The sequence below is a fragment of the Choloepus didactylus genome, chromosome 1, assembly GCF_015220235.1.
Source record: "Choloepus didactylus isolate mChoDid1 chromosome 1, mChoDid1.pri, whole genome shotgun sequence".
In the NCBI taxonomy this organism is placed as follows: domain Eukaryota; kingdom Metazoa; phylum Chordata; class Mammalia; order Pilosa; family Megalonychidae; genus Choloepus; species Choloepus didactylus.
Genome location: NC_051307.1, coordinates 190432882 through 190459971, shown reverse-complemented (window position 1 = coordinate 190459971; position 27090 = coordinate 190432882). Strand labels below are relative to the sequence as shown.

The 27090-nt window shown below is 43.2% G+C and overlaps 1 protein-coding gene across 4 annotated transcripts in view; it reads right to left on the bottom strand.

Moving 5' to 3' along the window:
- Window positions 1–27090, bottom strand: part of DLEC1 (DLEC1 cilia and flagella associated protein) — a 96490-nt gene that overhangs the window by 68566 nt on the left and 834 nt on the right. For 2 of the 4 annotated variants that reach the window (XM_037847355.1, XM_037847363.1), the window contains exons 1-2: window positions 6709–7138; window positions 725–881 (exon numbers count right to left, since the gene is read on the bottom strand). In XM_037847355.1, the coding sequence (XP_037703283.1) occupies window positions 725–881; window positions 6709–7098 (547 nt within the window). In that variant the 5' untranslated portion in view covers window positions 7099–7138. Of the gene's footprint in view, window positions 1–724; window positions 882–6708; window positions 7139–26363; window positions 26470–27003; window positions 27077–27090 lie in introns of those variants that run through there. The other 2 variants (XM_037847358.1, XM_037847352.1) reach the window with 2 other exon arrangements.

Genomic DNA, 27090 nt, shown 5'->3' with positions numbered 1-27090 from the left:
GGTAGGTGGAGATTTGTTTTAGAACAAGATATTGGTGTAATCTGAGACTGCCTCTCCATAAAATACTAATGAATTATAAAGGAAAAATGGTGAATCTAATGAAGAGACCTCTGGCATACACCAACATGACAAAATGATCAAGGTGAATGTCACCAGAGCGGGCAGGTCAACATCCTATGCCTCTCGATGTAAGGCAGTAAGAAGAACACATGCATAATTTATGTGAGCCGGGAATGCATGTCTGAGTCCAGGCATGAGGAAACATTAGACAGAACCTCCTGCAGAATGAAAGGCCTGTCAAGGACTATCAAGAACATGAAAGACAAGAAAGATCAAGAAACTGTTCCAAACTGAAACAGTCTGAAAGAAACACTTGAAAACTAAAAGTAATACATTCCTGAATAGGATCCTAGACAAGAGAGGAAAAAAGAGACATGTTGGAACAGCTAGTTAAATCTGACTGACTGGGATCAGTGGATTGGAGATTACAGTTGTACCAAAGCCAATTTCCTGATCTGGAGCAGCGTATGCTGGTTTTGTAGGATAGTGTCCCTGTTTTGGAGATATGCACACTGGAGTGCTTTGTGGTGATGACACATCACATCTGCAACTTGCTGTCAAATGTTCAGGAAAAAACTTGAGAGTGAGCAATGGAGAAAACATCGTAAAACATTCACAGTTGGGAAACTGGGGTGAAGGGCATACGGGAGTTCTTTATACACACCTGGAGGCAACTTGATGAAGCTGGGGGCCTCAAGGAACTGTGCTTCTGCCTGGTGTACTATCCGCTCTTCCTCCGCCATGGCCCGAGCACGGGCCTGAATGATATGTCTCTCCAACATTTCAACCCCATCCAGCCGCTGCTTGTAGACTTCTCGAATCTGGCAGGTGGTGATGACCAAATGCACAGAAATATTGTGAGAACACATCGCTTTACTCAACCCCACCCCAGCATCGGAGCTCCTCATAAAGCACAGAACAGTCACGGAAACAGAGAGATCATCTGGTCCAACATAACAGATGTGAAAACTGAGAACCACAGAGGGAAAATGACTTAAAAGTTTCATAGTAAGGGCAGTAACAGAGCCAAGACTGGCACCCTGTCTCCTGACTCCCTAGTAGAGAAAGCTGTCATTCAAACTCTGCGACACCAAATCCAAGTTAAGTTACCCCACCATGTGTGGTAGACAAGGGGATGTGCTACCCAGATCCTCCTTCAAGGAAGGACTTGCTGCCCAGCTGCAAGGAGTGCAGTTGGCATACAGCCTCTAGCTATTAGCACCTTCAGAGCCTACAGCAGCTGCTTGAAAGGGCCTGATTGAGATGATGTCCTTCTCGGGACAACTATAACTGGTGACTAAGAGAGGCAGTGCTACCAAGACCTGGCCATTTTGGCCCAAAGAGAGAAACTCTGACAGGCGATGCCATCTCCAGAGCAACCTGTCACATTTGCCAAGTGATGGGCATGCATCACAGTTCGACTCCCTCCACTGCCCAGTCCCGCTTTTGCCCCCTTCCCTTCACAAGTGTTGATCTCTAATAAACATCTTGCATCCCCAACTTTCTCATAGCATCAGTTTCTGAAGAACCCAATATGGATGCCCGACACACTCCTCCAGATTGATTACAGATTGACCAGCCAGCCAGTCAAGCTTCTGGTCCATATTTTCTAGTTCAGACTTCTCAAAGTAGGAAGCAGAGTACTCACAGTGACAGAAAATGTGAAGGTCAGTTTGTACAGGGAGACAATGTTCCTTATTATATTTCTACAGTTGATAGATCCTCAAAGATGTTTTAGTTGTTAATAAAGACTTGTGCACTTACCATGTACAATAGAGAGGAATGAATCAGAAATAGCCTCTCCCCTCAAAACGTTTACATTCTAGTAGGAGGGGCAAGGCAAGGATACAAATAAGTGGAATAGAGTCTTATGAGTCCTATGATAGGAGTGATATCAGCAAAATGGGAGAGTAAGAAGCTTCAAATGCACACCCCAACTCCCCAAAACATATAAAAATAAGCAGAAACTGTCAGAATGAACTGTTCCAGAACTCTGAAAAACAATCAAAGGTAAATAGCAACCAAGTGGATGCTGAATCAAGAAAAGTAACTTTCAAATGATAAAAAAGCTGCTTGGAGCTTTTAACTGCCCTGATTCCACCCCCTACCGAGGCTTGTACATCTGTGGGTGGTGGTCTGCGTTACCAGTGCAGGTCCCTGGTGGAAAGAACAGAGCACACTGAACGCACAAATTTAGTGTGTTTATATGTCTATTGCAATCTGTCTGGTGGCTGACTTAAGGCACTCATCTTTTTCACCAAACTGGAGTGGAGAAGCAGTGTGGAGAAGTGGTAGAGAACTGAAGAAACTGTGTGTGCCCAGGGTAAGACAACATGCTTGGAAAGATCTGAGAAGACCCTAAATGTATAACTTGGACTCTTCCTTTCACAGGCTCAAAAAAAGCTTGGATAAGTGTTGAAGGAAGGCCTCAACATGGAGTCAAAAAATACAGCCACAAACAATCGAAACAAACAAACAGAGACAAAAAGAAAACAAAACAACCAGCAAACCCTGGGGAAGAAGCATTAATACATCAAAATATTCAAATATCCAGACTTACAAAAAACAAAAATAAAAACAAAAACTCAAGGGCTACAAAGAAACAGGAAGAGTTATTCACAACAGCCAAAAGATGGAAATATCCCAAGTGTCCATCAACAAATGAACAGATAAACAAAATGTGGTATATGCATACAATGGAATATTATTCAGCCATAAACAGGAATGAAGTTCTGAAACATGCTATGACATGCATGATCCTTAAAATCATGTTGAGTGAAATAAGTCAGACAAAAAGGAGAAAGTATTCCATCTATATGAAACATCTAGAATAAGCAAATTCATAGAGACAGAAAGTAGATTAGAGGTTATCAGGGACTGATGGGGGAAGAACTGTTTAACAGAGTTTCTGTTAGGGGTCATGAAAAAGTCTTGGTAACACATGGAGGTGATGGTAGCAGAACATTGTGAATGTAATTAGTACCACTGAAGTGTACACTGAAAAATGATAAAAATGGGAAATTTTATGTTGTATATGTTACAATAATTAAAAAAAGTGCTATAATAGAAGTATGAAGGAGGGTATAATGGAAGCTAGGAGGAGGTAGTTGAATCTGTTTAGAGTCAGGAAAGGTCTGCTTCAGTGACAGGGACCATATATACAAAGTATCATGTGTTTTGTGTCATGTGTCCTATTATTGGGTTTGGCACTAATCCCTGACTACCAATACTTAGATGCATTGTATTCAAACAATAATAATAGTATAAATGTACAACTTTATGATGATACCATGAACAACTGATTGTATACTGTGGATAAATGTATCGTATGTGAATATAACTCTATAAAATTGTAGGAAAATATATATATAGGAGTAAAAGTGTTGGAGAAAACATGGTGAGAGGGATGATGCCTCACCAATAAGGACTAACTACAATGTGTAAACTCAGAATTGAATCTTAGAACATAGCCTAACGTGGACACAATAATTGTAATAGTCCCTAGATTGTAAGCTCTTACAGCAGTTAACTCTATCCCTGAAGTGTAAGGACTATCTCTAAACTTTAAGATGCTGATCCCCTAGCGTATGTTGTCACAAACATTGGGACTGGCAGTTTGATGTGCTGAGCCCTCAAGCATGGGACTTGCCCTTATGAAGCTCATTACCACAAAGGAAAGTCTAAAGTTGTATGTAATGGTGCCTAAGAGTCTCCCCCTGAGTACCTCTTTGTTGCTCAGATGTGGCCCTCTCTCTCTCTAACTGAGCCATCTCGACAGGTGAACTCGCTGCCCTCCCCCCTACGTGGGACCCGACTCCCAGGGTTGTAAATCTCCCTGGCAACGCAGAGTAAGACTCCCGGGGATGAATGTGGACCCGGCATCGTGGGACTGAGAGTATCTTCTTGACCAAAAGGGGGATGCAAAATGAGACGAAATGGTTTCAGTGGCTGAGAGATTCCAAATGGAGTAGAGAGGTCACTCTGGTGGACATTCTTATGCACTATATAGATAATACCTCTTAGGCTTTAATGTATTGGAATAGCTAGAAGTAAATACCTGAAACTACCAAACTCCAACCCAGCAGTCTGGACTCCTGAAGACAATTATATAATAATGTAGATTACAAGGGGTGACAGTGTGATTGTGAAGACCTTGTGGATCACACCCCCTTTATCTAGTGTATGGATGAGTGGAAGAATGGGTATAAAAACTAAAGGACAAATGGTGTGGGATGGGGGGATGATTTGGGTGTTTTTTTCACTTTAATTTTTTATTCTTGTTCTGGTTCTTTCTGATGTAAGGAAAATGTTTAGAGATAGACTGTGGTGATGAACACATAACTATGTTATCATACTGTGGACAGTGGATTGTATATCATGGATGATTGTATGGTGTGTGAATGTATTTCAATAAAACTGAATTTAATAAAAAAAATAAAAAAATAAAAGAACACCAGACTCAGAAAAGCAAAAAAAAAAAAAATAATAATAATAATAATAGTAACAACACTAACCATCATTTTTGAGAGCTTACCATGTGCCAGGTGCTCAATGTTGTACATACTTTATCGCATTGACTTATTTAATCTTCAAAACAATCTAGGGGATAGATATTATTATCTTCATTTTATAGATGAGAAAACTGAGGCATATAGAATTAAAGATTGCCCAAGTTCATATAGGTATCACGTGGAAGAGCCAGGACTCGGGCCCAGGGAGGATGGTTCCAGAGAATTACTCTTAATGGTTAAACCATGCTCTACTTCTATAGGAGGACATGGGGAAGAACAGCAGTCAAAGAGGTCGCCCAGGAGAGAACTCGGATTACGAGAGACATATTGGATGGAGACAATCACATCTCTTAGAGAGAATAAATTATAGACCTGCAGAGACAGTCGTACAGATCCAGTTCAATCCAGAGAAAAATGGAAGCAAAGAAGAGAAAAGGAGAAAGGAGAGAGAGAGAAATATTGGCATGAAGACAGCAGCATAAAAGAAGTGAGAATAATGGTTGCCTGCTTTTTATACTCACAAAATCAATTCATGTGCATTGCAAAAGTTCAGACAATACAGAGTATGCAAAGGAAAAGTTAAATCTGCCCCAGCAAGAACACTATTAAAATTTAGATATAAAACTTTTTAGATTTTCCTATACATATACATTATCATAAAAATAGGGTTATCCTAAATATTGTTCTACAACTTTTTTTTTGCTAAATTAATAAGTTAGCAGGTAGCTGACTACGTCTATAACATATAGATGCAATTCATTCTTTTTAACAGCTCCAGAGTATTCCATAATGTAGATATTCCATAATTTATAAGCTTAACATATCTTTACATAGTTGTATTATCAATAGGATCACAGAACATGTATTACCGTCATCTTCAAAAAATTAAAATCTTTTTTTTAAGAGGGATCACTCTTTGCCAATTCAGATCCTGATGTAATGGCTAATAGTGGGAAAGATACTAAGAAGGTAGAATCCAATGAACTGGCTGTAAATGTTAATGATGCCCCACATGCTCTGGCTCACGTGAATGACAGCAATGTGAGTCAGAAGTTCAAAGGAAAGATCTGGTCTGGATAGGCTGCAGTCTTAGCAGAGTGAATATCCTGGCCTAGGAAGAGAAGAGCAGGGAATCCGATCCAGGGGTCCTGCCTGGATTTCAGGAAGCCTATAATCCATGGAGGAGGTCAGGCTAGCCCCATCAATATGTCACATACTACATAGACACTCATTTTCTTTATGTCTATCCACTCTAGTTAGATTGTAATGTACAGAGGACAGGTTTTCTGTGTGCTTTATTCAGCGCAGAATCCCCATTGCCCAGAACAGAGTGTAGTACACAGTAGACACTCAATACATGTGTTGAATGAATGAAGCTGGGGGGGGGGGGTCACTTAAGGGACACACAGAGGAACAGAAGAGAATGGAGATGACAGAAAAAAAAAAAATCTGAGACGCAGGAGGCATTCCAGGGCCATGGGGGGAATGGTGGTAGTAGTATGTGTGTGAAAGCCTAGGGGAGGGGGAGTTTCAAGTTTGAAGGAGTGGTCAGTAGTCAGGGCAGCAGAATCAGAATCCACAGAGAGGGCCCAAATCAGCTGGTTTCCTTCCTCTACTGATGAGGAAAAAGGGTTGCTGTTCCAGAGATAGGGCATGCCTCTTAAAATGCGGGCATGAATGCCTCAGTAAAGATTACGCTTTGTGATACAAAGGTAGCCCAAAGAGGGGTGATTTTTGACTTCATCACCCACAAGGGAACTAAGGCTAGTTATTCAGCTGTCTGCCCCAGTCGCTTTATTTATAGATGTAATACACAATGTGCATGTGAATGTGTGCAGAGAAATACGGATGCTACAGATATGTCATAGGTGTATTTATATACATATGTGTAGATAGGGAGAGACAGAGAGAGCGTGTCCTTCCACTAGAATGTCAGCCCCATGGCGGTATAAACTCGGTCTGCTCTTTTCCCATACATCCCCGGAACAGCGCCTAACACGACGCTGTGGGGTTGAGTCAGGCAGGCACCCGCCTTCCTCCACCAGCACCCTGGCTTCCCTGCCCAGTCCACAAACGTGATGCTCCAGCGCCCCCGCGCGGGCACGGGCAGAAAGCGCGCAGGGCGCAAGTGCCTTACCTGCTGCAGCTCATCCACGAACTTCTCGTGGCGCGCATCCTCGCTGCCGCGGGCCTTGATCAGGCTCGTGCTCACGTCCTCGCCAATCACCTCCACCGAGTAGAGATTGCGGAAGACGCAGGTGAGCAGGTGCGAGATGTCTTGGGTGCGCAGCGAGGCCGGGCGCAGTCGTAGCAGTTGCGGTTCCGCGAGCGGTGCGAGCGCAGCTGACAAGTCACGGCGGAGCCAGCCCCCAGAGTAGGCGAGGGAGGATTGCAAGGAGGACCTCCAGGAAGACTGGCCGGGGCTCTGGTACCCGATGAGACGCGAGGTTGGCCTCCGCATTGTCCCCTGGGACATGTAGGGCCCGGACTCTGCGGACCTCCGCCCGCCGCAGCTCCCGGTCTCCATGGCAACAAAGCCGCCGCTAACTCACGCATTTCCGCTTCCTGCCCCGCCCCTTCGGTAGCTTTTTCGGTGTTGTGGTCGTAATCAGCAGCAGTACCGTCTACTTTTTAATGGATCTTATTAAATGTGAGGCACTCATGGAGAAAGAATATATGCCACAGCCAGGCAAGTCTGATTACAAAACCTTGTTTCTAACTACCTGCTTCCATCTACCATTCCTTAATTAGTGCAGCGATTATTCATTCACTCATTTAGTATTTATTGTATAAAGATTGTTTCAGGTCTGTTCTGCTGGTCGCTGCTTCTGCTTTCAGAGCGCTCTCAGGTGTTTGTGTGTGTGTGTGTGTGAGAGAGAGAGAGAGAGAGAGAGAAATTGGGGTGATGGATGGTGGGGAACATTAAAATAACAGCAGTTGGGTAGTTCAAAGGTAAAGTGGCGAGAAGTGTTAGATGTCATGGAACCACAAAGGACAGGAACTTGATCCGTTTATAGAGTGAGAGGAGACTTCTTGGAGGATGTAACGTCCAAGCAGAGATTTAAAAGAGTTAAGTGGGCTCAACATTAGTCATTAAGGAAGTGGAAAGTAAAACCACAATGTGATATCACTACACACTTAGTAGAATGGCAAAAATTAATTAATTAAAGAGCCCAAACAGGTGGGCTACTTTATTACTAGTCAGCAATAAAAAGGAAACAGACTATTGATACATACAACATAGATGAATCTTTAATGCATAAATGCTAGGTAAAAGAAACCAGTCTCAAAAGGCTTCATATATACTGAATCATTCCATTTATAGGGCATTCTGGAAAATGCAAAACCACAGGGACTGAAAACAGATCAGTGGTTGCCAAGAGCTGGAGATATGGGATAGGGTTAGTTACAAAGGGCATAAGGGAATTTCTTGGGGTGTTGGAACTGTTCTGTATCTTGATTGTAGTGGTGGTTACATGACTGTATGCATTTGTTGAGCCTTGTAGGATTTTATGCCATAAAGGGTGAAATTTTCTGTATGTGTACTTCAACTTTTTAGAAAAGTAAAAATAAAAAATGAATGACTGGAGGTGCCTAAGGGTACACTGACTGAGGAACAGAATGGTGAACTGTGGTGTATGCATACAATGGAATATTGAGCAACTACAAGGAGTGAAGCTGTGAGACACGCAAGGAAGTGAATGGATCCTGTAGACAGCATTTTGAATGAACTATACCAGAAACAAAGGCAAACACTATAACGCCTCACCAATATGAACTAACTACAGTGTGTAAACTCATAATTGAATCTTAAAGCACAGTCTAACAGGGAAACGATTATTGTAATGGTCCCTAGATTGTAAGCTCTTACAGCAGTCAAATCTATTCCTGAATTGTAATGGCTGTCTCCAAACCCTAAATGTTGATCCCTTTGTTATAACCTGATTGATCTCTGGAACACTGGGTATCAGTGTGACACCTAAAACTGAGAGCTAGAGCTCAGCAGATATGAATGTCAGTATTAACACATACAGCAACTATTAAAAAAAAAAAAAAAAAAGCTAAAAAAGAGTCCAGACTTCAATTAGAGATATGAACGAAGCAGAACTGGTTAAGACTAGGGCAAATTGGGCCAAAGGGTAAAGGTTGAAACTGACTGTGTTAAAACTTCAAATTCCATATGAGACCAAGGGAAGAGATGTTTATTTGGTTGTAGGATCTGTATTTTCTAAACAATATAACTTCTACAGTCAGTTTGTTCAAACACCACAATTACATGGAACTTAGAATAGGAAGTGAGCTATGGTAGGTCTGTATAGGTTAGAGTGAAATAGCAACACATCCCAAAGTAATTTTTTTTTAATCATTTTATTGAGATATATTCACATACCACGCAGTCATACAAAACAAATCGTACTTTCAATTGTTTACAGTACCATTACATAGTTGTACATTCATCACCTAAATCAATCCCTGACACCTTCATTAGCACACACACAAAAATAACAAGAATAATAATTAGAGTGAAAAAGAGCAATTGAAGTAAAAAAGAACACTGGGTACCTTTGTCTGTTTCTTTCCTTGCCCTATTTTTCTACTCATCCATCCATAAACTAGACAAAGTGGAGTGTGGTCCTTATGGCTTTCCCAATCCCATTGTCACCCCTCATAAGCTACATTTTTATACATCTGTCTTCGAGATTCATGGGTTCTGGGTTGTAGTTTGATAGTTTCAGGTATCCACCACCAGTTACCCCAATTCTTTAGAACCTAAAAAGGGTTGTCTAAAGTGTGCGTAAGAGTGCCCACCAGAGTGACCTCTCGGCTCCTTTTGGATTCTCTCTGCCACTGAAGCTTATTTCATTTCCTTTCACATCCCCCTTTTGGTCAAGAAGATGTTCTCCGTCCCACGATGCCAGGTCTACATTCCTCCCCGGGAGTCATATTCCACGTTGCCAGGGAGATTCACTCCCCTGGGTGTCTGATCCCACGTAGGGGGGAGGGCAGTGATTTCACCTTTCAAGTTGGCTTAGCCAGAGAGAGAGGGCCACATCTGAGCAACAAAGAGGCATTCAGGAGGAGACTCTTAGGCAAAAATATAGGGAGGCCTAGCCTCTCCTTTGCAGCAACCGTCTTCCCAAGGGTAAAACTTATGGTAGAGGGCTCAACCCATCAAACCACCAGTCCCCTATGTCTGTGGTCATGTTAGCAACCATGGAGGTGGGGTAGGCGAATACCCCTGCATTCTCCACAGGCTCCTCAAGGGGGCACTACATCATTTTTTTTTCCTTGTTTTTCTTTCTTTCTTTTTTTTTTTTTTAACTTTCCCTTCTTTTTTAAATCAACTGTATGAAAAAAAAAGTTAAAAAGAAAACAAACATACAATAAAAGAACATTTCAAAGAGACCATAACAAGGGAGTAAGAAAAAGACAACTAACCTAAGATAACTGCTTAACTTCCAACATGTTCCTACTTTACCCCAAGAAAGTTACATAATATAGCAACCTTTCTGTGAACTTGTTCCTACTATATCCATCAGAAATTAACAGACCATAGTCATTTCTGGGCATCCCCAGAACGTTAAAAAGCTTATCTGTTCTTCTTGGATTATTGTTCCCCCTTCCTTAATTACTCTCTACTGCTAGTTCCCCTACATTCTACATTATAAACCATTTGTTTTACATTTTTGAAAGTTCACATCAGTGGTAGCATATAATATTTCTCTTTTTGTGCCTGGCTTATTTCACTCAGCATTATGTCTTCAAGGTTCATCCATGTTGTCATATGTTTCACGAGATCGTTCCTTCTTACTGATGCGTAGTATTCCATCGTGTGTATATACCACATTTTATTTATCCACTCATCTGTTGAAGGACATTTGGGTTGTTTCCATCTCTTGGCAATTGTGAATAATGCTGCTATGAACATTGGCGTGCAGATATCTGTTTGTGTCACTGCTTTCCGATCTTCCGGGTATATACCGAGAAGTGCAATCGCCGGATCGAATGGTAGCTCTATATCTAGTTTTCTAAGGAACTGCCAGACTGACTTCCAGAGTGGCTGAACCATTATACAGTCCCACCAACAGTGAATAAGAGTTCCAGTTTCTCCACATCCCCTCCAGCATTTGTAGTTTCCTGTTTGTTTAATGGCAGCCATTCTAACCGGTGTTAGATGGTATCTCATTGTGGTTTTAATTTGCATCTCTCTAATAGCTAGTGAAGCTGAACATTTTTTCATGTGTTTCTTGGCCATTTGTATTTCCTCTTCAGAGAACTGTCTTTTCATATCTTTTGCCCATTTTATAATTGGGCTGTCTGTACTATTGTCATTGAGTTGTAGGATTTCTTTGTATATGCAAGATATCAGTCTTTTGTCAGATACATGGTTTCCAAAAATTTTTTCCCATTGAGTTGGCTGCCTCTTTACCTTTTTGAGAAATTCCTTTGAGGTGCAGAAACTTCTAAGCTTGAGGAGTTCCCATTTATCTATTTTCTCTTTTGTTGCTTGTGCTTTGGGTGTAAAGTCTAGGAAGTGGCCGCCTAATACAAGGTCTTGAAGATGTTTTCCTACATTATCTTCTAGGAGTTTTATGGTACTTTCTTTTATATTGAGATCTTTGGTCCATTTTGAGTTAATTTTTGTGTAGGGGGTGAGGTAGGGGTCCTCTTTCATTCTTTTGGATATGGATATCCAACTCTCCCAGCCCCATTTGTTGAAAAGACCATTATGGCTCAGTTCGGTGACTTTGGGGGCCTTATCAAAGATCAGTCGGCCATAGATCTGAGGGTCTATCTCTGAATTCTCAATTCGATTCCATTGATCTATATGTCTATCTTTGTGCCAGTACCATGCTGTTTTGGCAACTGTGGCTTTATAATAAGCTTCAAAGTCAGGGAGTGTAAGTCCTCCCACTTCGTTTTTCTTTTTTAGAGTGTCTTTGGCAATTCGAGGCATCTTCCCTTTCCAAATAAATTTGATAACTAGCTTTTCCAAGTCTGCAAAGTAGGTTGTTGGAATTTTGATTGGGATTGCATTGAATCTGTAGATGAGTTTGGGTAGATTTGACATCTTAATGACATTTAGCCTTCCTATCCATGAACATGGAATATTTTTCCATCTTTTAAGGTCCCCTTCTATTTCTTTTAGTAGAGTTATGTAGTTTTCTTTGTATAGGTCTTTTACATCTTTGGTTAAGTTTATTCCTAGGTACTTGATTTTTTTAGTTGCTATTGAAAATGGTATCTTTTTCTTGAGTGTCTCTTCAGTTTGTTCATTTCTAGCATATAGAAACATTACTGACTTATGTGCATTAATCTTGTATCCCGCTACTTTGCTAAATTTGTTTATTAGCTCTAGTAGCTGTATCATCGATTTCTCAGGGTTTTCTAGATATAAGATCATATCATCTGCAAACAATGACAGTTTTACTTCTTCTTTTCCAATTTGGATGCCTTTTCTTTCTTTGTCTTGCCGGATTGCCCTGGCTAGCACTTCCAGCACAATGTTGAATAACAGTGGTGACAGCGGGCATCCTTGTCTTGTTCCTGATCTTAGAGGGAAGGCTTTCAGTCTCTCACCATTGAGTACTATGCTGGCTGTGGGTTTTTCATATATGCTCTTTATCATGTTGAGGAAGTTTCCTTCAATTCCTACCTTTTGAAGTGTTTTTATCAAAAAGGGATGTTGGATTTTGTCAACTGCTTTTTCAGCATCTATTGAGATGATCAATTGATTTTTCCCTTTCGAGTTTTTAATGTGTTGTAATACATTGATTGTTTTTCTTATGTTGAACCATCCTTGCATGCCTGGAATGAACCCCACTTGGTCATGGTGTATGATTTTTTTAATGTGTCTTTGGATTCGAATTGCAAGTATTTTGTTGAGGATTTTTGCATCTATATTCATTAGGGAGATTGGCCAGTAGTTTTCCTTTTTTGTAGCATCTTTGCCTGGTTTTGGTATTAGATTGATGTTAGCTTCATAAAATGAGTTAGGTAGTGTTCCATTTTCTTCAGTGTTTTGAAAGAGTTTGAGTAAGATTGGTGTCAGTTCTTTCTGGAATGTTTGGTAGAATTCCCCTGTGAAGCCATCTGGCCCTGGGCATTTATTTGTGGGAAGATTTTTGATGACTGATTGGATCTCTTTGCTTGTGATGGGTTGGTTGAGTTCTTCTATTTCTTCTCTGGTCAGTCTAGGTTGTTCATATGTTTCCAGGAAATTGTCCATTTCTTCTACATTGTCCAGTTTATTGCCATAGAGTTGTTCATAATATCCTCTTATAATTTTTTTAATTTCTTCAGGATCTGCAGTTATGTCACCTTTTTCATTCATTATTTTGTTTATATGGGTCTTCTCTCTTTTTGATTTTGTCAGTCTAGCTAGGGCTTGTCAATCTTGTTGATCTTCTCAAAGAACCAACTTTTGGTGATATTTATCCTCTCTATTGTTTTTTTGTTCTCTATGTCATTTATTTCTGCTTTAATCCTTGTTATTTCTTTTCTTCTACTTGGTTTAGGATTGGTTTGCTGTTCATTTTCTAGCTTCTTCAGTTGATCCATTAGTTCTTTGATTTTGGCTCTTTCTTCCTTTTTAATATATGCGTTTAGTGCTATAAATTTCCCCCTTAGCACTGCTTTTGCTGCATCCCATAGGTTTTGGTATGTTGTGTTCTCATTTTCGTTTGTCTCTATATATTTAGCAATTTCTCTTGCTATTTCTTCTTTAACCCACTGATTGTTTAGGAGTGTGTTGTTTAACCTCCAGGTATTTGTGAATTTTCTAAGTCTCTAATGGTTATTGACTTCTAATTGTATTCCATTGTGGTCAGAGAATGTGCTTTGAATAATTTCAATCTTTTTAAATTTATTGAGGCTTGTTTTATGTCCCAGCATATGATCTATTCTGGAGAAAGTTCCATGAGCACTAGAAAAGTATGTGTATCCTGGTGATTTGGGATGTAATGTCCTGTATATGTCTGTTAAATCTAATTCATTTATCAGATTGTTTAGGTTTTCAATTTCCTTATTGGTCTTCTGTCTGGTTGATCTATCTATAGGAGAGAGTGATGTGTTGAAGTCTCCCACAATTATTGTGGAAACATCAATTGCTTCCTTTAGTTTTGCCAGTGTTTCTCTCATGTATTTTGTGGCACCTTGATTGGGTGCATAGACATTTACGATTGTTATTTCTTCTTGCTGAATTGCCCCTTTTATTAGTATGTAGTGGCCTTCTTTGTCTCTCAAAACATCCCTGCATTTGAAGTCTATTTTATCTGAGATTAATATTGCTACACCTGCTTTCTTTTGGCTGTAGCTTGCATGAAATATTTTTTTCCATCCTTTCACTTTCAGTTTCTTTGTGTCCCTGTGTCTAAGATGAGTCCCTTGTATGCAACATATTGATGGTTCATTTTTTTTGATCCATTCTGCGAATCTATATCTTTTAATTGGGGAGTTTAATCCATTTACATTCAACGTTATAACCGTGAAGGCATTTCTTGAATCAGCCATCTTATCCTTTGGTTTATGTTTGCCATATTTTTCCCCTCTCTCTATTAATATCCTTTATTGTACCCATACCGAATCTCTTTAGTACTGAACCTTTCTCCAAGTCTCTCTGTCCTGTCTTTGTTTCTCTGTCTGTAGGGCTCCCTTTAGTATCTCCAGTAGGGCAGGTCTCTTGTTAGCAAATTCTCTCAGCATTTGTTTGTCTGTGAAAAATTTAAGCTCTCCCTCAAATTTGAAGGAGAGCTTTGCTGGATAAAGTATTCTTGGCTGGAAATTTTTCTCACTCAGAGTTTTAAATATATCGTGCCACTGCCTTCTCGCCTCCATGGTGGCTGCTGAGTAGTCACTACTTAGTCTTATGCTGTTTCCTTTGTATGTGGTGAATTGCTTTTCTCTTGCTGCTTTCAGAACTTGCTCCTTCTCTTCTGTGTTTGACAGTGTGATCAGTATATGTCTCGGAGTGGGTTTATTTGGATTTATTCTATTTGGAGTTCGCTGAGCATTTATGATTTGTGTATTTATGTTGTTTAGAAGATTTGGGAAGTTTTCCCCAACAATTTCTTTGAATACTCTTCCTAGACCTTTACCCTTTTCTTCCCCTTCTGGGACACCAATGAGTCTTATATTTGGACGTTTCATATTATCTATCATATCCCTGAGGTCCATTTCGATTTTTTCAATTTTTTTCCCCATTCTTTCTTTTATGCTTTCATTTTCCATTCTGTCATCTTCCAGGTCACTGATTCGTTGTTCAACTTCCTCTAGTCTTGTACTATGAGTGTCCAGAATCTTTTTAATTTGGTCAACAGTTTCTTTAATTTCCATAAGATCATCCATTTTTTTATTTAGTCTTGCAATGTCTTTTTATGCTCTTCTAGAGTCTTCTTGATTTCCTTCATATCCCGTACTATGGTCTCATTGTTCATCTTTAGTTCTTTGAGTAGCTGCTCTAGGTGCTGTGTCTCTTCTGGTCTTTTGATTTGGGTGCTTGGGCTTGGGTTATCCATATCGTCTGGTTTTTTCATATGCTTTATAATTTTCTGTTGTTTTTGGCCTCGTGGCATTTGCTGAACTTGATAGGGTTCTTTTAGGGTTTGTAGACCTATTGAAGTCCTTATCTCTAATTTATCAGATCTACAGCTTCGTGGAGTACACTTTCTCTAACTAACCAGCAGGTGGCGTCCACGAGCCACCTGTTCTCCACAAGCCAGTTCTCCCCTGCTTAGCCTTTTTGGTGAGTGGGGGAGTGAGTCTTGTGGGGCCCAATTGGTGTACCAAGCTTGCGTGTGTAGTTGGTGTTGCCTGCCCTGTATGTGGGGCGTGTTTCTGGGCAGTCAGGGAGGGGGGGTGGCCCTAACAATCAAATCTCCCTGGTGATCCTAGAGTTTTAAAGCTGCTGCAATAGTCTAATCCTTCAGTTCAGTCCTGCCACAGTTTGTCTCTGCCACTGACCCACAAGTCCTTGGTATTGGCGTATGGCTCCTGAGACTTGCAAGTGGGCCCCTCTTCCAGGCTGTGCACCCCGGGTCCTCTGTTGAGGGATGACTGTGCTATGTCACAGGTGAGTGCCATCCCCTCAGGGCAGTTCTGGGCTGCTGGGCTGTGTAGGGAGGCTCCCAGTCTGCTCAAATGATGGCTGAATGGGGCTTTGTTAATTCACACTGCTCCACCTTCCCAACTCTGGGACAATCAGCTGAGGTTGCAGGGAAGGCTAATGTCCACGCCCAGTTTTGTGGTGTGTGCCTGTTATTTGAAGCCCTTCCGTCACACTGGGTTGTCTGGGGCAGCTCTGGGCTATGGGGCTGGCGATGGGCAGGAGTGTTTCCTGTCCACCAGGATGGTGGCTGTGAGCGGACACCCCCGTTTTCTTGGGAAGTTGTGGTGCTTAGTGAATTTTCTCAGCCACTGAATTATTGCCTTTCGTCTCAGAGCTCTCTTAGTTCTGCTCTTGACTTGACGTGCCCAAATTGAAAGTCTTTGAAGCTTTCTGTATTGGGCTTCTTAGAGTAATTGTTTTAGAAAAAGAAAAAAGGATTAAAAAAAAAAAAAAAAAAGGGTCCTCCTCAGAGATCTAATGGGTTATTGAAATGCTAAGAGACAAAGCAACCAGGGTCATTAAGGAAAGGTCCACAGGGCAGAGAGATCGGCTTTTCTTCGGGATTTGCATATGCGCCTTAGGGCCTGAGCTCCGCCCTTCCCCTTTCTGTGTTCACCAGAACTCTAAAAATCCTCTGCTTTTATTTTGGAGTTTTTCGTGTTGTTTTTTTTTTTCTATGCCTGTCTCCTCTCTGCTGGGCTGGCTGCTCACAGATTCTCTGGTGTCTGGTCTCTGTCTATCTATGGTTGGAGTCTGGATCAGTAGAATGAGTTTCCGATAAGAGCAGCCACTGCAGTTCTCCCTTCTCCTTCCCGGAGCTGACAGCCCCTCCTCCCACGGGACTGAGCCTGGCAGGGAGGGGCGCGGGTCCCCTGGCCGCAAAAACTTACAGATTTCGCTGATCTCAGCAGTTCGACATTTTCATGAGTGTTGTATGAAGTATGCCCAAAGACAGATTGCTCTGTGGTGTCCAGTCCACGCAGTTCCTGGCTTTCTACCTACTTTCCTGGAGGAGTAACTAAAACATACAGCTCACCAGTCTTCCATCTTGCCCCGCCTCTCCCCCAAAGTAATTTGGGTGGAGAATAAAAATATGTATTCAGGGGCCCCTTGAAGTTCTGGGGAAGGATGTGGAGGTATTGGACTTCCTCACCTGGATTGTTGCTGATGTTCTCACAAACATTGTGGACTGACAGCTTGACATGCTGAGCCCTCTGTCTTGGGGCTGGCCCTTATGAAGCTCATTACTGCAAAAGAGAGGCTAAACCTGCTTATAATTCTGCCTAAGAGTCTCCCCCTGAGTGACTCTTTGTTGCTCAGATGTGGCCCTCTCTCTCTAACTAAGCCACCTTGGCAGGTGATCTCACTGCCCTCCCCACTATGTGGGACCTGATTCCCAGGGGTGTAAATCGCCCTGGCAAAGCAGGATATGACTCCTGGGGATGAATCTGGACCCAGCATCATGGGATTGAGAACATCTTCTTGACCAAAAAGGGGATGCGAAATGAAACGAAATAAAACTTCAGTGGCTGAGACTCGATTTCAAATGGAGTTGAGAGGTCACTCTGGTGGACATTCTTACACACTATATAGATAACACTTTTTAGGTTTTAATGTACTGGAATAGCTAGAAGTAAATACCTGAAACTATCAAACTCCAACCCAGTAGCCTTGACTCTTGAAGACAATAATTAACAGTGTAAATTACAAGGGGTGACAGTGTGATTGTGAGAACCTTGTGGATTGCTCTCCCTTTATCCAGTGTATGGATGGATGAGTAGAAAAATGGGGACAAAAACTAAATGAAAAATAGGGTAGGATGGAGGGGATGATTTGGGTGTTCTTTTTTATTTTTATTTTTTATTCTTATTCTTTCAGGTATAAGGAAAACGTTATAGATTGGGGTGATGAATGCACAACTGTGTGATGGTACATGAACAGCTGATTGTACACTATGGATGATTGTATGGTATGTGAATGTATCTCAATAAAACAGAATTAAAAAAATAGATTGGGGTGATGAACGCACAACTATATGATGGTACTGTGAACAGTTGATTGTATACCATGGATGATTGTATAGTATGTGAATATATCTCAATAAAACTGAATTTAAAAAAAAATGAATGACTAAGCCCACGCAGCAGGTGAACTCACTGCCCTCCCCCCTACGTGGGACATGACTCCCTGGCAATGTGGGACATGACGCCTAGGGATGAGCCTGGACCCGGCATCATGGGATTGAGAAAAGCTTCTTGACCAAAAGAGGGAAGCGAAATGAAACAAAGTTTCAGTGACTGGGAGATTTCAAGTGGAGTTGAGAGGTCACTCTGGAGGGCATTCTTATGTGCTATATAGATATCCCTTTTTACTTTTTAGTGTATTGGAATAGCTAGAAGGAAATACCTGAAAATGTCAAACTGCAACCCAGTAGCCTTTATTCTTGAAGATGATTACATAACTAGGTAGCTTACATGGGGTGACTTGTGGCTCACTCTCCCTTTATCTGTATGGACAGATGACTAGAAAAATAGGGTGGGATGGGGAATGGAATGTTTTGGGTGTTCTTGTTTACTTTTATTTTTATTTATTTATTTATCGGAGTAAGGAAAATGTTCAGAAATTGATTCTGGTGATGGATGCACAACTATATGATGTTAACTATGAATAATTTATTGTACACTGTGGATGATTATAAGGTATGTGAATATATCTCAATAAAAGTGCATTTAAAAAAAAAATACCTGATTTCTTGCTGCCTCTCGATTCACAAAGCTGCCTTTTCCAAGACCTATTCCCTCAGGTTTTTTCCAATGTGACATACTCCCACACTTTTCCAACAAATGTAAATTTGTTTTACTCTTAAAAAAAAAAAAATGAATGAGTAGGAGTAATCCAGGAGAGAAGGAAAGATGGCACTCCATGCAGAGGGACCCAGGTGTACATAAGCTAGGAGAGAGCACCACATATGGGAGGAACTGAAAGAAATTCAGCATGAGTGGAATTTAAAGTTTGAGGGGATTCAATAAATGGTGCTAGGAAAACTGGGTATCCACATGCAAAAGAATGAAAGTGGACCCCTACCTCACACCGTATATAAAAATTAACTCAAAATGGATCAGAGACCTAAATATAAGAACTTAAACTCTAAAACTCCTAGAAGAAAACAGGAAAACATCTCCAGGACCTTGTATTAGGCAATGAATTCTTAGACTTTACACCAACAGCATGAGCAACAAAAGAAAAATTAGATAAAGTGGACCTCATCATTAAAAAAAAAAACAACATTTTTACATCAAAGGTCTTTATCAAGAAAGTGAAAAGACAACCTACAGAGTGGGAGAAAATATTTGGAAACCAAATATGTGATAAGGGTTTAATATCTAGAACATAATAAAGAACAGCTACAACTCAACCACAAAAAGACAGTTTTAAAAATGGGCCAAAGACTTGAATAGACATCTCTCCAAAGGAGATATACAAATAGCCAACAAGCATATGCAAAGATGCTAAATATCACAAGTCATTAGGGAAATGAAAATCAAAAGCACAATGAGATACATTGAGATACCACTTCACACCCACTAGAATGGCTGTTATTAAAAAGCAGAAAATAACAAGTGTTGACAAGGATGTGGAGCAATAGGAATCTTTGTGCATTGCTGGCAGCAATGTGAAATGGTGCAGCCACTATGGAAAACAGTGTGGTGGCTCCTCAGCAAGTTAAGTATAGAATTACCATATGAGCCAGCAATCCTACTTCTAGGTATATATCCCAAAGAATTGAAAGCAGGGACTTGAACAGATACCTGTAAACCAAGATTCATAGCAGCATTATTCACAATAGCCAAAAGGTGGAAGCAACCCAAATTTCTATCAATGAATGAATGGATAAACAAAATGTTGTATATACATACAGTGAATATTATTCAGTCATAAAAAGGAAGTAAGTTCTGATACATGTTACAACATGGATGAACTTTGAAGATATCATGCTGAGTGAAATAAGCCAGTCAGAAAAGGGCAAATATAGTATGGTCTCACTTATATGAAACAACTAGAATATGTAAATTCATAGATACAGAAAGTAGAATACAGGTTAGCAGGGGTGGGGTGGGGAAAGGTAAGTTAATGCTTAATTGGTAGCATTTCTGTTTGGGTTAATGAAAAAGTTTTGGTAATGGGGGGTGGTGACAGTAGCACAACATGGTGAATATAATTAACATCACTGAATTGTATACTTGAAAGTGGTTAAAATGGGACATTTTATGTTGTATATATATTACCATGATAAAAATTTAAAATAAAAAATGTTTGAGGGGAGACGAATGAGACCGGTAAGCAAGGGCCAGATCATAAATGGTTTTATGGGCCACATTAGGGAGTTTGAACTTTATTCTGAGTACAGTGGGAGACCATGGAGGGTCTTAAGCTGGGGAGTGTTATGGGCAGATCCATATTTTATTAAGATCACTCTGGTTGCTGTGAGAGAATAGACGGGAGAGAGGCAGGTAGCATCAGGGAGATCAACTGCAGTAGTTTGGAAAGAGATGAAGGTAGCTTGGATTAGGGTAAGAGAAATGAAGCAGAGATAGATCTAAAAGGTAGAATCAACAAATTTGCTGATGGAGAATGCAGGTGGAGGGGGTGCGAGGGTGAGAAAGGAGGGTGGCCAAGAATACCTCCCAAATATCTGGTGGGTGCAACCAGGAGCGTGATTACATCATTTGCTGAGCTGGGCAAGAGGACTGTGATATCTTGACATCACATTGTTGCCATTGGCCCACTATGGCTTCTGTTCACAGGTGATACAACTAGCCACTTGTTACTCCTGGGGTGAGTTTACTTGCCCCCCATCCTGAAGTTCAAACCTGCTTCCTGAGATGAGTCCCAGGATAACTGACCACAGACCTAGGCCACTTCTGCTTCTATTGGCTGGGCCTGGCTCCTTCATCTGTGCCTTCTATTACCTTCTCTGCCCTTAAAGCCAGGAAGTCAGGGCCTCCGCCCTGGATTATATACTCAGGGCCCTGCTCTGGCCCTTCTCCGGCTGCACATTTCCCCACATAATGAAAAGTGATTTGCCCCATGCCTGCCCTCTAGGCACCTGGGACCCCAAAATTATTTGCCCAAACATCCTCAGCCCATTTCTAGGGCCTGTGCAGGCCTCTCCTGCAAGTCCCTCCTCCCAAGAATGACTGGTATGTGCATTAAGAGGTGGCTTTGGGGGAGGGGTGGAGGGAGCTTGGCAAGCTGGCTGGTTTTCCCAATTGTCCACAGGCATGGGAGGCCCCTAACGTGCAAGAAAGAGCTGTGGGTGGGATGAAAAGTGTGGCAATCTGGATGGTCTTGTTAGGTGGGGGCAGTTCTATCTGTGAAAGCTCCCTGGCCCCCTCCCCTATGCTAGGGAGGAACAGAACAATGGATTCTTGCCAATCACTTTTGTCCTCTCCATTACGCCTCCAGAAAGCCTCAAAGAAAGGCACAGGTGCGGTCGCGGTTACTGCTTCTGGGGGGAGTGGCGGCCGGTAGCAGAGCCCTCAGCTCTCGGGGCTGCTTAAAGGGTACCGGCGGCGGGGGCTCTTTCCCGGAGGCGAGGGCGAGGCGGAGGACTTGGCCAGGTCCTCGGCGGGAGGCGTACAAGGTGTGGAGGGCGGCGATAAGGACAAGACACTCTTCATCCAGTAGGAGTATGCGCCAAAAAGAGATTTTTTCAGGGGTGATCACAGGTTATATAGGCTGGTAAGAAGGGCAGGGCTGGAAAGGAGGTGAAGTAGCCTTAAATGGCAATACTGAAGGGAGAGGGGCTAGGATTGGTTCTGAGAGGACGCAGGAGCCGTTGCAGCGGGCGGGAGTTGTTCTGGCCACGGTGCATGCGCGCTGGCGGTGGCAGGAGTTGCCTTGGCACAGGGGAGTGTGCGGGCAAGATAAGGAAGTGGGGAAAGGGCGGTTGGGAGAAAGGCGGTTCCCTCCGGCAAGCCTCCCCTGCCCGTGACATTTTGGGTGAGGAAAAGGGAGCTGCCCTGACCTCGCTCCCCAGGCTCGGGGGGGCTGCAGAGGGCACTAACGCCCGTACCTACTACCCTCCCCAGGGGGTGATATCAGGTCCCCTGGCCCAGGCCTGGTAAGTCGAGGTACAAGCTCAGTCACCCGCACACAGGAAGTCTGGCCCAGCCTGGAAGAAGGTCCCCCCATCCACAATTCCTTTTACCCTCTGGCTTCAGTCCCCTCTGCTTAATGGTCACTGCCCAGGTCAGGGACTCCAGCCACCCTCCAGTCCCGAAGCAATGGCCACTCCTCAGTCCTTACCTTCCTCGACCTCTCAGTGGGGTCTGATGCTGCTGCCCATTCATTCCTGTTGACACTTTGCTTTCCCCTGTCCTTTGTGTTTCCTCATCTTCACTCATCTCCCACTTCTGGTATCTCTCTGCTTGATATATAGGATTCTCTGCCTTGTCCAGCATTCGATTTCTGTCTTTTGTCTGACTAAATAAATGAAAGGCTCAAATTCTGCACCACAAAGAAAGGGCTCAGGTCACCTCTGGAACCATTCTCCAGCCCCTTTCTCAAGGGGGCTTCCTCAGCATGATGGAAATTTCTTGTTGGGCTCTCTTCTTAATTTTATAACCTGTTCTCCTGACCAGAATTTTTGTTTACCTTTAGGTTCCCACACACTTTTCTGCCCCCCCCCTTTTTTTTTTAACTTTTTTTAAATTTCAAAAATTGCACATCACCATGGTAAAAAAAAAAAAAAAAAATCCAAATGGTAAATAAAGAGGAGAAAGTCTGTGTCCTCCTCATAATCCTTTCCCCCAGACTATTTCTGTATCCCTCCAGCCTCTACAAACATAAATATCTACATAGTCCTTTTTTTAAAAAAAAAATTTCTGAAAAACACAAATGACATCAACATGTACATATTGTCTTGCCACTTCCTTTTTGTCACTTATGTTTTGGAGTTCTTTCTATAGCAACTCACAGAGAACCTTTTTTTTTTTTTAATAGCTGCAGAGGAGGCTATTGTATTTCCATAATTGCACCGTAATTCATTTGACCAGGCCCCTGCCAATGAACTTCACCTTGTTTCTGATTTTTTTTTTACTAAAAACAATGCTGTAATAAGCAACCTTGTTCATATTGGTGTATACTTTGCATAGCTGTACAATGTTTCTATAGGATGGTATCATAAAATTAGAATTGCTGGGCCAAAGGATTTAATACTTCAATATTTGAGATATTGCTAAATTGCCCTCTAGAAAGATTATACCAAAGTAGTTTCCTACCAGCATTATGTGAATTGAATATTTAAATGTTTTGAACCATATCCCAAATTTTATCTCCGGCCTACATTTCCCCCATAAACTCCAGAGTTATACATCCATGTCATGCTTGATATCTCTTCTTGGATGGACACATCAAACTCACCTCCAAAACAGCACCTGCTCCTCCTTCAGCCTTCCCCATTTCAGTTAATGGGAACTCTGGCTTTCTTGTTGCTCAGGCCTAAACATTTGGAGTCATCCTTGACTCCTCTCTTTCTCTCATGGCCCCCATCAGTAAATCCTGATGGCTCTACCTTTAAAATGTATCCAAAATCCTACCACTTTTTCAACTTCCACTGCGACCACTGAGATTTGAGCCACCATCCACTCTCACCTGAATTAGTGTTAAGAGCCTCATCACGGGGCTCCCTGCTTCAGCCCTTGTCCCTCCATGGTGTCCTCTCTTTCCAGCAGCCAGAAGGATCCTTTTAAAACATGAGTCATATCATGTCCCTCCTCTGCTTGAAACCTTCCAACTGATAGCCGGTTCTCCCAGAGTAAAAGTGGAGGCCCTTACAAGGCCCCTCCAGGACCCGACCGCGTTACCTCTGTCCTCCTCTTCCGTTGTTACTCCCTGTCGTTTCCTCCGCTCCAGCCACGCCAGCCTCCTTGCCAGTCGCCCAACACGCCAGACACACACCTGCCTCAGGGCCTTGGCTCTGGCTGTTCCCTCTGCCTGGAATCCTCTTCCTTGATTGTATTCTAAGAAAGGGTTAAGTTTAGCTTCCACATAAAGGCAACCTGGAGTAGGGAAAATGGAAACTAAACAACAGTGGTTCAAACGGGCTCCTCGGTTAAAGGGAAGGAGAGAGCCCCTGACATAAGCCCAGAGCTGGCGCTAGCTACAATCAAAGGCGGGAACTCTCAGTGGGAAATTAAACTGGATGAGCTCTCTCAGATAGGCTGTACAATTTAAAATCCCAAAGCGGACTAGTTAGCGCTCTCGGATAGGCTGTACCCTCTGGAGCATCCAGCCAATGGGGAAACAGGGGAGGGGCTTGTGTGTTAGACTTTGGATATAAAATGGTGCTGTGTTCTATCGTTTGGCGCGCCTGCCACGTTTGTTTGGTGGTGCGCCCGCTCTTGCAAGCCCGCTCTTGCAAGATCGTGAATAAATTCTTTTCTCCTCCGCAATCCAACAGTATCCAAACGGCTCACTCCCTTGCCTCTCTGCTCAAAGGTGACTTTCCCCATAAGATCCAGCCTGACCATACTATTTAAAATTCAACCCTCCCTTATTCCTGAACTCCGTTACCTTTTTTTTTGTCATTGTCCTTATCACCTTCTAATAATACTATACAATTCACTTATTATATTTATTATATAATATCTCTTTTCTTCCATTAGAATGTAAGCTCTATGAGGGTAGGATCTGGGGTCTGGTTTGTTCACTGATGATTCCCAAGCCTCTATCTAGAACAATGCCTGACATACAGTAGATGCTGAATAATGAAATAGCATAATAATTTTCAAATGGGGGTTTTAGTATCTTCTTCAGCTCACACACTCCTTAAGGTTGGGTCTGCGGGCATGTGTCCTGACTCCTCACCCACACCAAGCACTAGACTCTGCCAGTGAGGTGGGGTGGGGTGGGACAGAGATTGGGATTTAGTTCCAGTGAAATAAACAACCATCACAGCTATATTCACAAATGAATAGACACAATAAAATTGCACAAATATAATTGTGGAGAAGTAACCCCAAGTCATTCCATATTCTGGGATTACCAATGGATCCAGCAACCCCGTGGTTGGTCTTGGCATCCTAGAGCCCTGCACAGTTAGGGGTGTCTTCCTGGCATAATCTGTGGACCCTCACTTTGCCATGGCTGCTCCCTTGGAAGAGGCAGCCTTTGCTTTTCCTCCAGATGCCTTTGTGTTAGACTTGGACCCAGAACCCTCTGGAGGGAGCCCGGATGGTGTTTTATGGCCCTGGAATGTCTTTCACAAGCTGCAGTGGCCTGTCCTTAGATCAAGAGCCTCAGGCTGTGGCCACCAGGGTCTATAGAGAGGACAGCTCTAGGTAGAGGGGACTCTAGCTCATGTCCCTCCAGCAGGCACTTATTTATGCCAGGCACTCGACATCTGTTATTTCAGCGGATTTCAAGGATGACTGTGGCTCCTGATTATAGAGCTCAGAGAGGTAAAGTGACTTATTCAGAGTCTCTCAGTCAGGAAACTGCAGGCCAAGATTTAAATGGTGCCCTCACCCTCATGCCCTGGGACAGGAGCTCTAAAGGCAGAGAGGGGGCAGAATAACCTTTCCACCTTGGCTCTCAGGCTGGAGCTTGGTTTGAGCTTCATGGGGAAGGGATTGGGCAGGGCCAGCCCCGCAGCACACCTGGAGTCTGACAACCCTGAAAATAAATGAGCATTCTTGGGTTGATGCTCCCCATTCCCCAGGGGTTCCAGAGAGGGTGGTAGGAAAGTGACTTGAGGCAGACACTGGCCCTAACATTAGGTCTCACCTGTCTCCAGTCATCCCAGAAGCCCCACCCCCATCCCCCAGAGCTTCACACACACAGTGAAGTCTGTGGGTGGTGAAATGCCTGAAACTCCACCATTAGAGAACTGGTCTTTGTGCACCCAAACCAAGCCTGCCGCAAAGCCCTGTGAGTCACAGGATCTCAGGGGCAATTTGCAGTGGTAACTGAGAGCTAGGTTTTGAGAATGGTAATTTAGGCATCTGGCCAGGGCTGGACCCATGGAGGGCCCGGGGAGTTGAGAGTAGAGAGGGTAGAATCCAGCAACTTTATGGTTTGGTCAGAAGCTGCTTGCTCGGCCTCTCATCCCGCCCCCACCCACATCGTTATGTACAGTCATACCCACACAGGCTTATACCCAAAAGAAACAAGCAGAGTGCCTCCCAGCCTGTGTGAGAGTGGGAGAGGCAGACAGGGGGGGAGACGGGGTAGAGGGTGAGGGCTGACCCACAGATCAGAGCAGTAGCCTGGTTTCTCTGAGCAGGGTGTGACCCAACCCTGACTTCTGGCAGAACATGGCCTCATGTAGCACCTCTGAGTCAGCCATGCCCATCCTGCCTGACAACCCCAGGCCAGGGAGGAGGCGTCAGCTCCCACATCTGGGCCAAAGGCCAAAAGAGGGCCTATGTGAGGTGGATTTGGTGTGTGCAAAGGAAGACCCTGGCTGCAGCCCCCACCATAAGCATCTGGGGCAGAGGGAGAATGAGGGTCTCGGGCTGATGCCCTGCTTTGGGCCTGGGACTGAGAGTTGGGAAATGACGGGAATAAATAGGAATGACGATTAAGATGAAACCACTCATGTCAACTAACGCCTAGTGCCAGAATTTCATTGTGCCTCTGCCCGGGGGAAAAGGAGTAGGGCATGAGGAGACCTGACTTACTGAGTAGATGAGTCTGCAGGTTTCCAGAGGTGTCAGAGGTCACAGTGGTAGGCTTCAAAGCCTAGAGAAACCCCCAGAGGGTGGGCATGGGGGTGTGTGTCTTGCCCTAGGAGAGAGTGGAGAGAGATAGGTAAGAGTAGAGATGGAAACCCCCAGATCCTCCCTGCCCAAAGGCTGGGTATCCAAAGTGGGGCCTGGCAATGTGGGCTTGCTCATGGACCCAGAGGGGAAGGGAAAAGAGGGCTCAGACAGGGGTGCTCCCGTTAGAGGATAGGACTGGTGGCAAGTGGCAGAGGAGGGTCTAGCCCCGCTCTGTGTAGCAGGGGAGGAGGTGTGCAGCGTGGGTGGTGCTCTCCAAAGCCTCCAAAGCCTGAACTCAGTCTCAACCCTCAGAACCGGGAAGACCTGTCCCTCAGGTCACTCAACTCCCTTCCCATGGTATTCCAACCCACCTAGGCCTACTGTCCTGGGAAGAGGGGCTGGGAGTGTGACAGCCCTCCTCCTCCAGGAGGGAGTCCAACTGACTACTGCCAGACTCTCACATTTGCTTTACTGTCTCAGGGAGCTGGGGTGGCTTTACTGGGGGACCCAGCACCCCCCTTCCCCCCCATCCTGGCAGGCTCTCTAGTGGCTCCCCTACCTCCGGAGCTTGGCTCTTCCAAGGAGTGGAGGTTACCAGGATTCACAGACCTTCTCCGGGTGTCTCAGTCACCCTAAAAAATGAGTG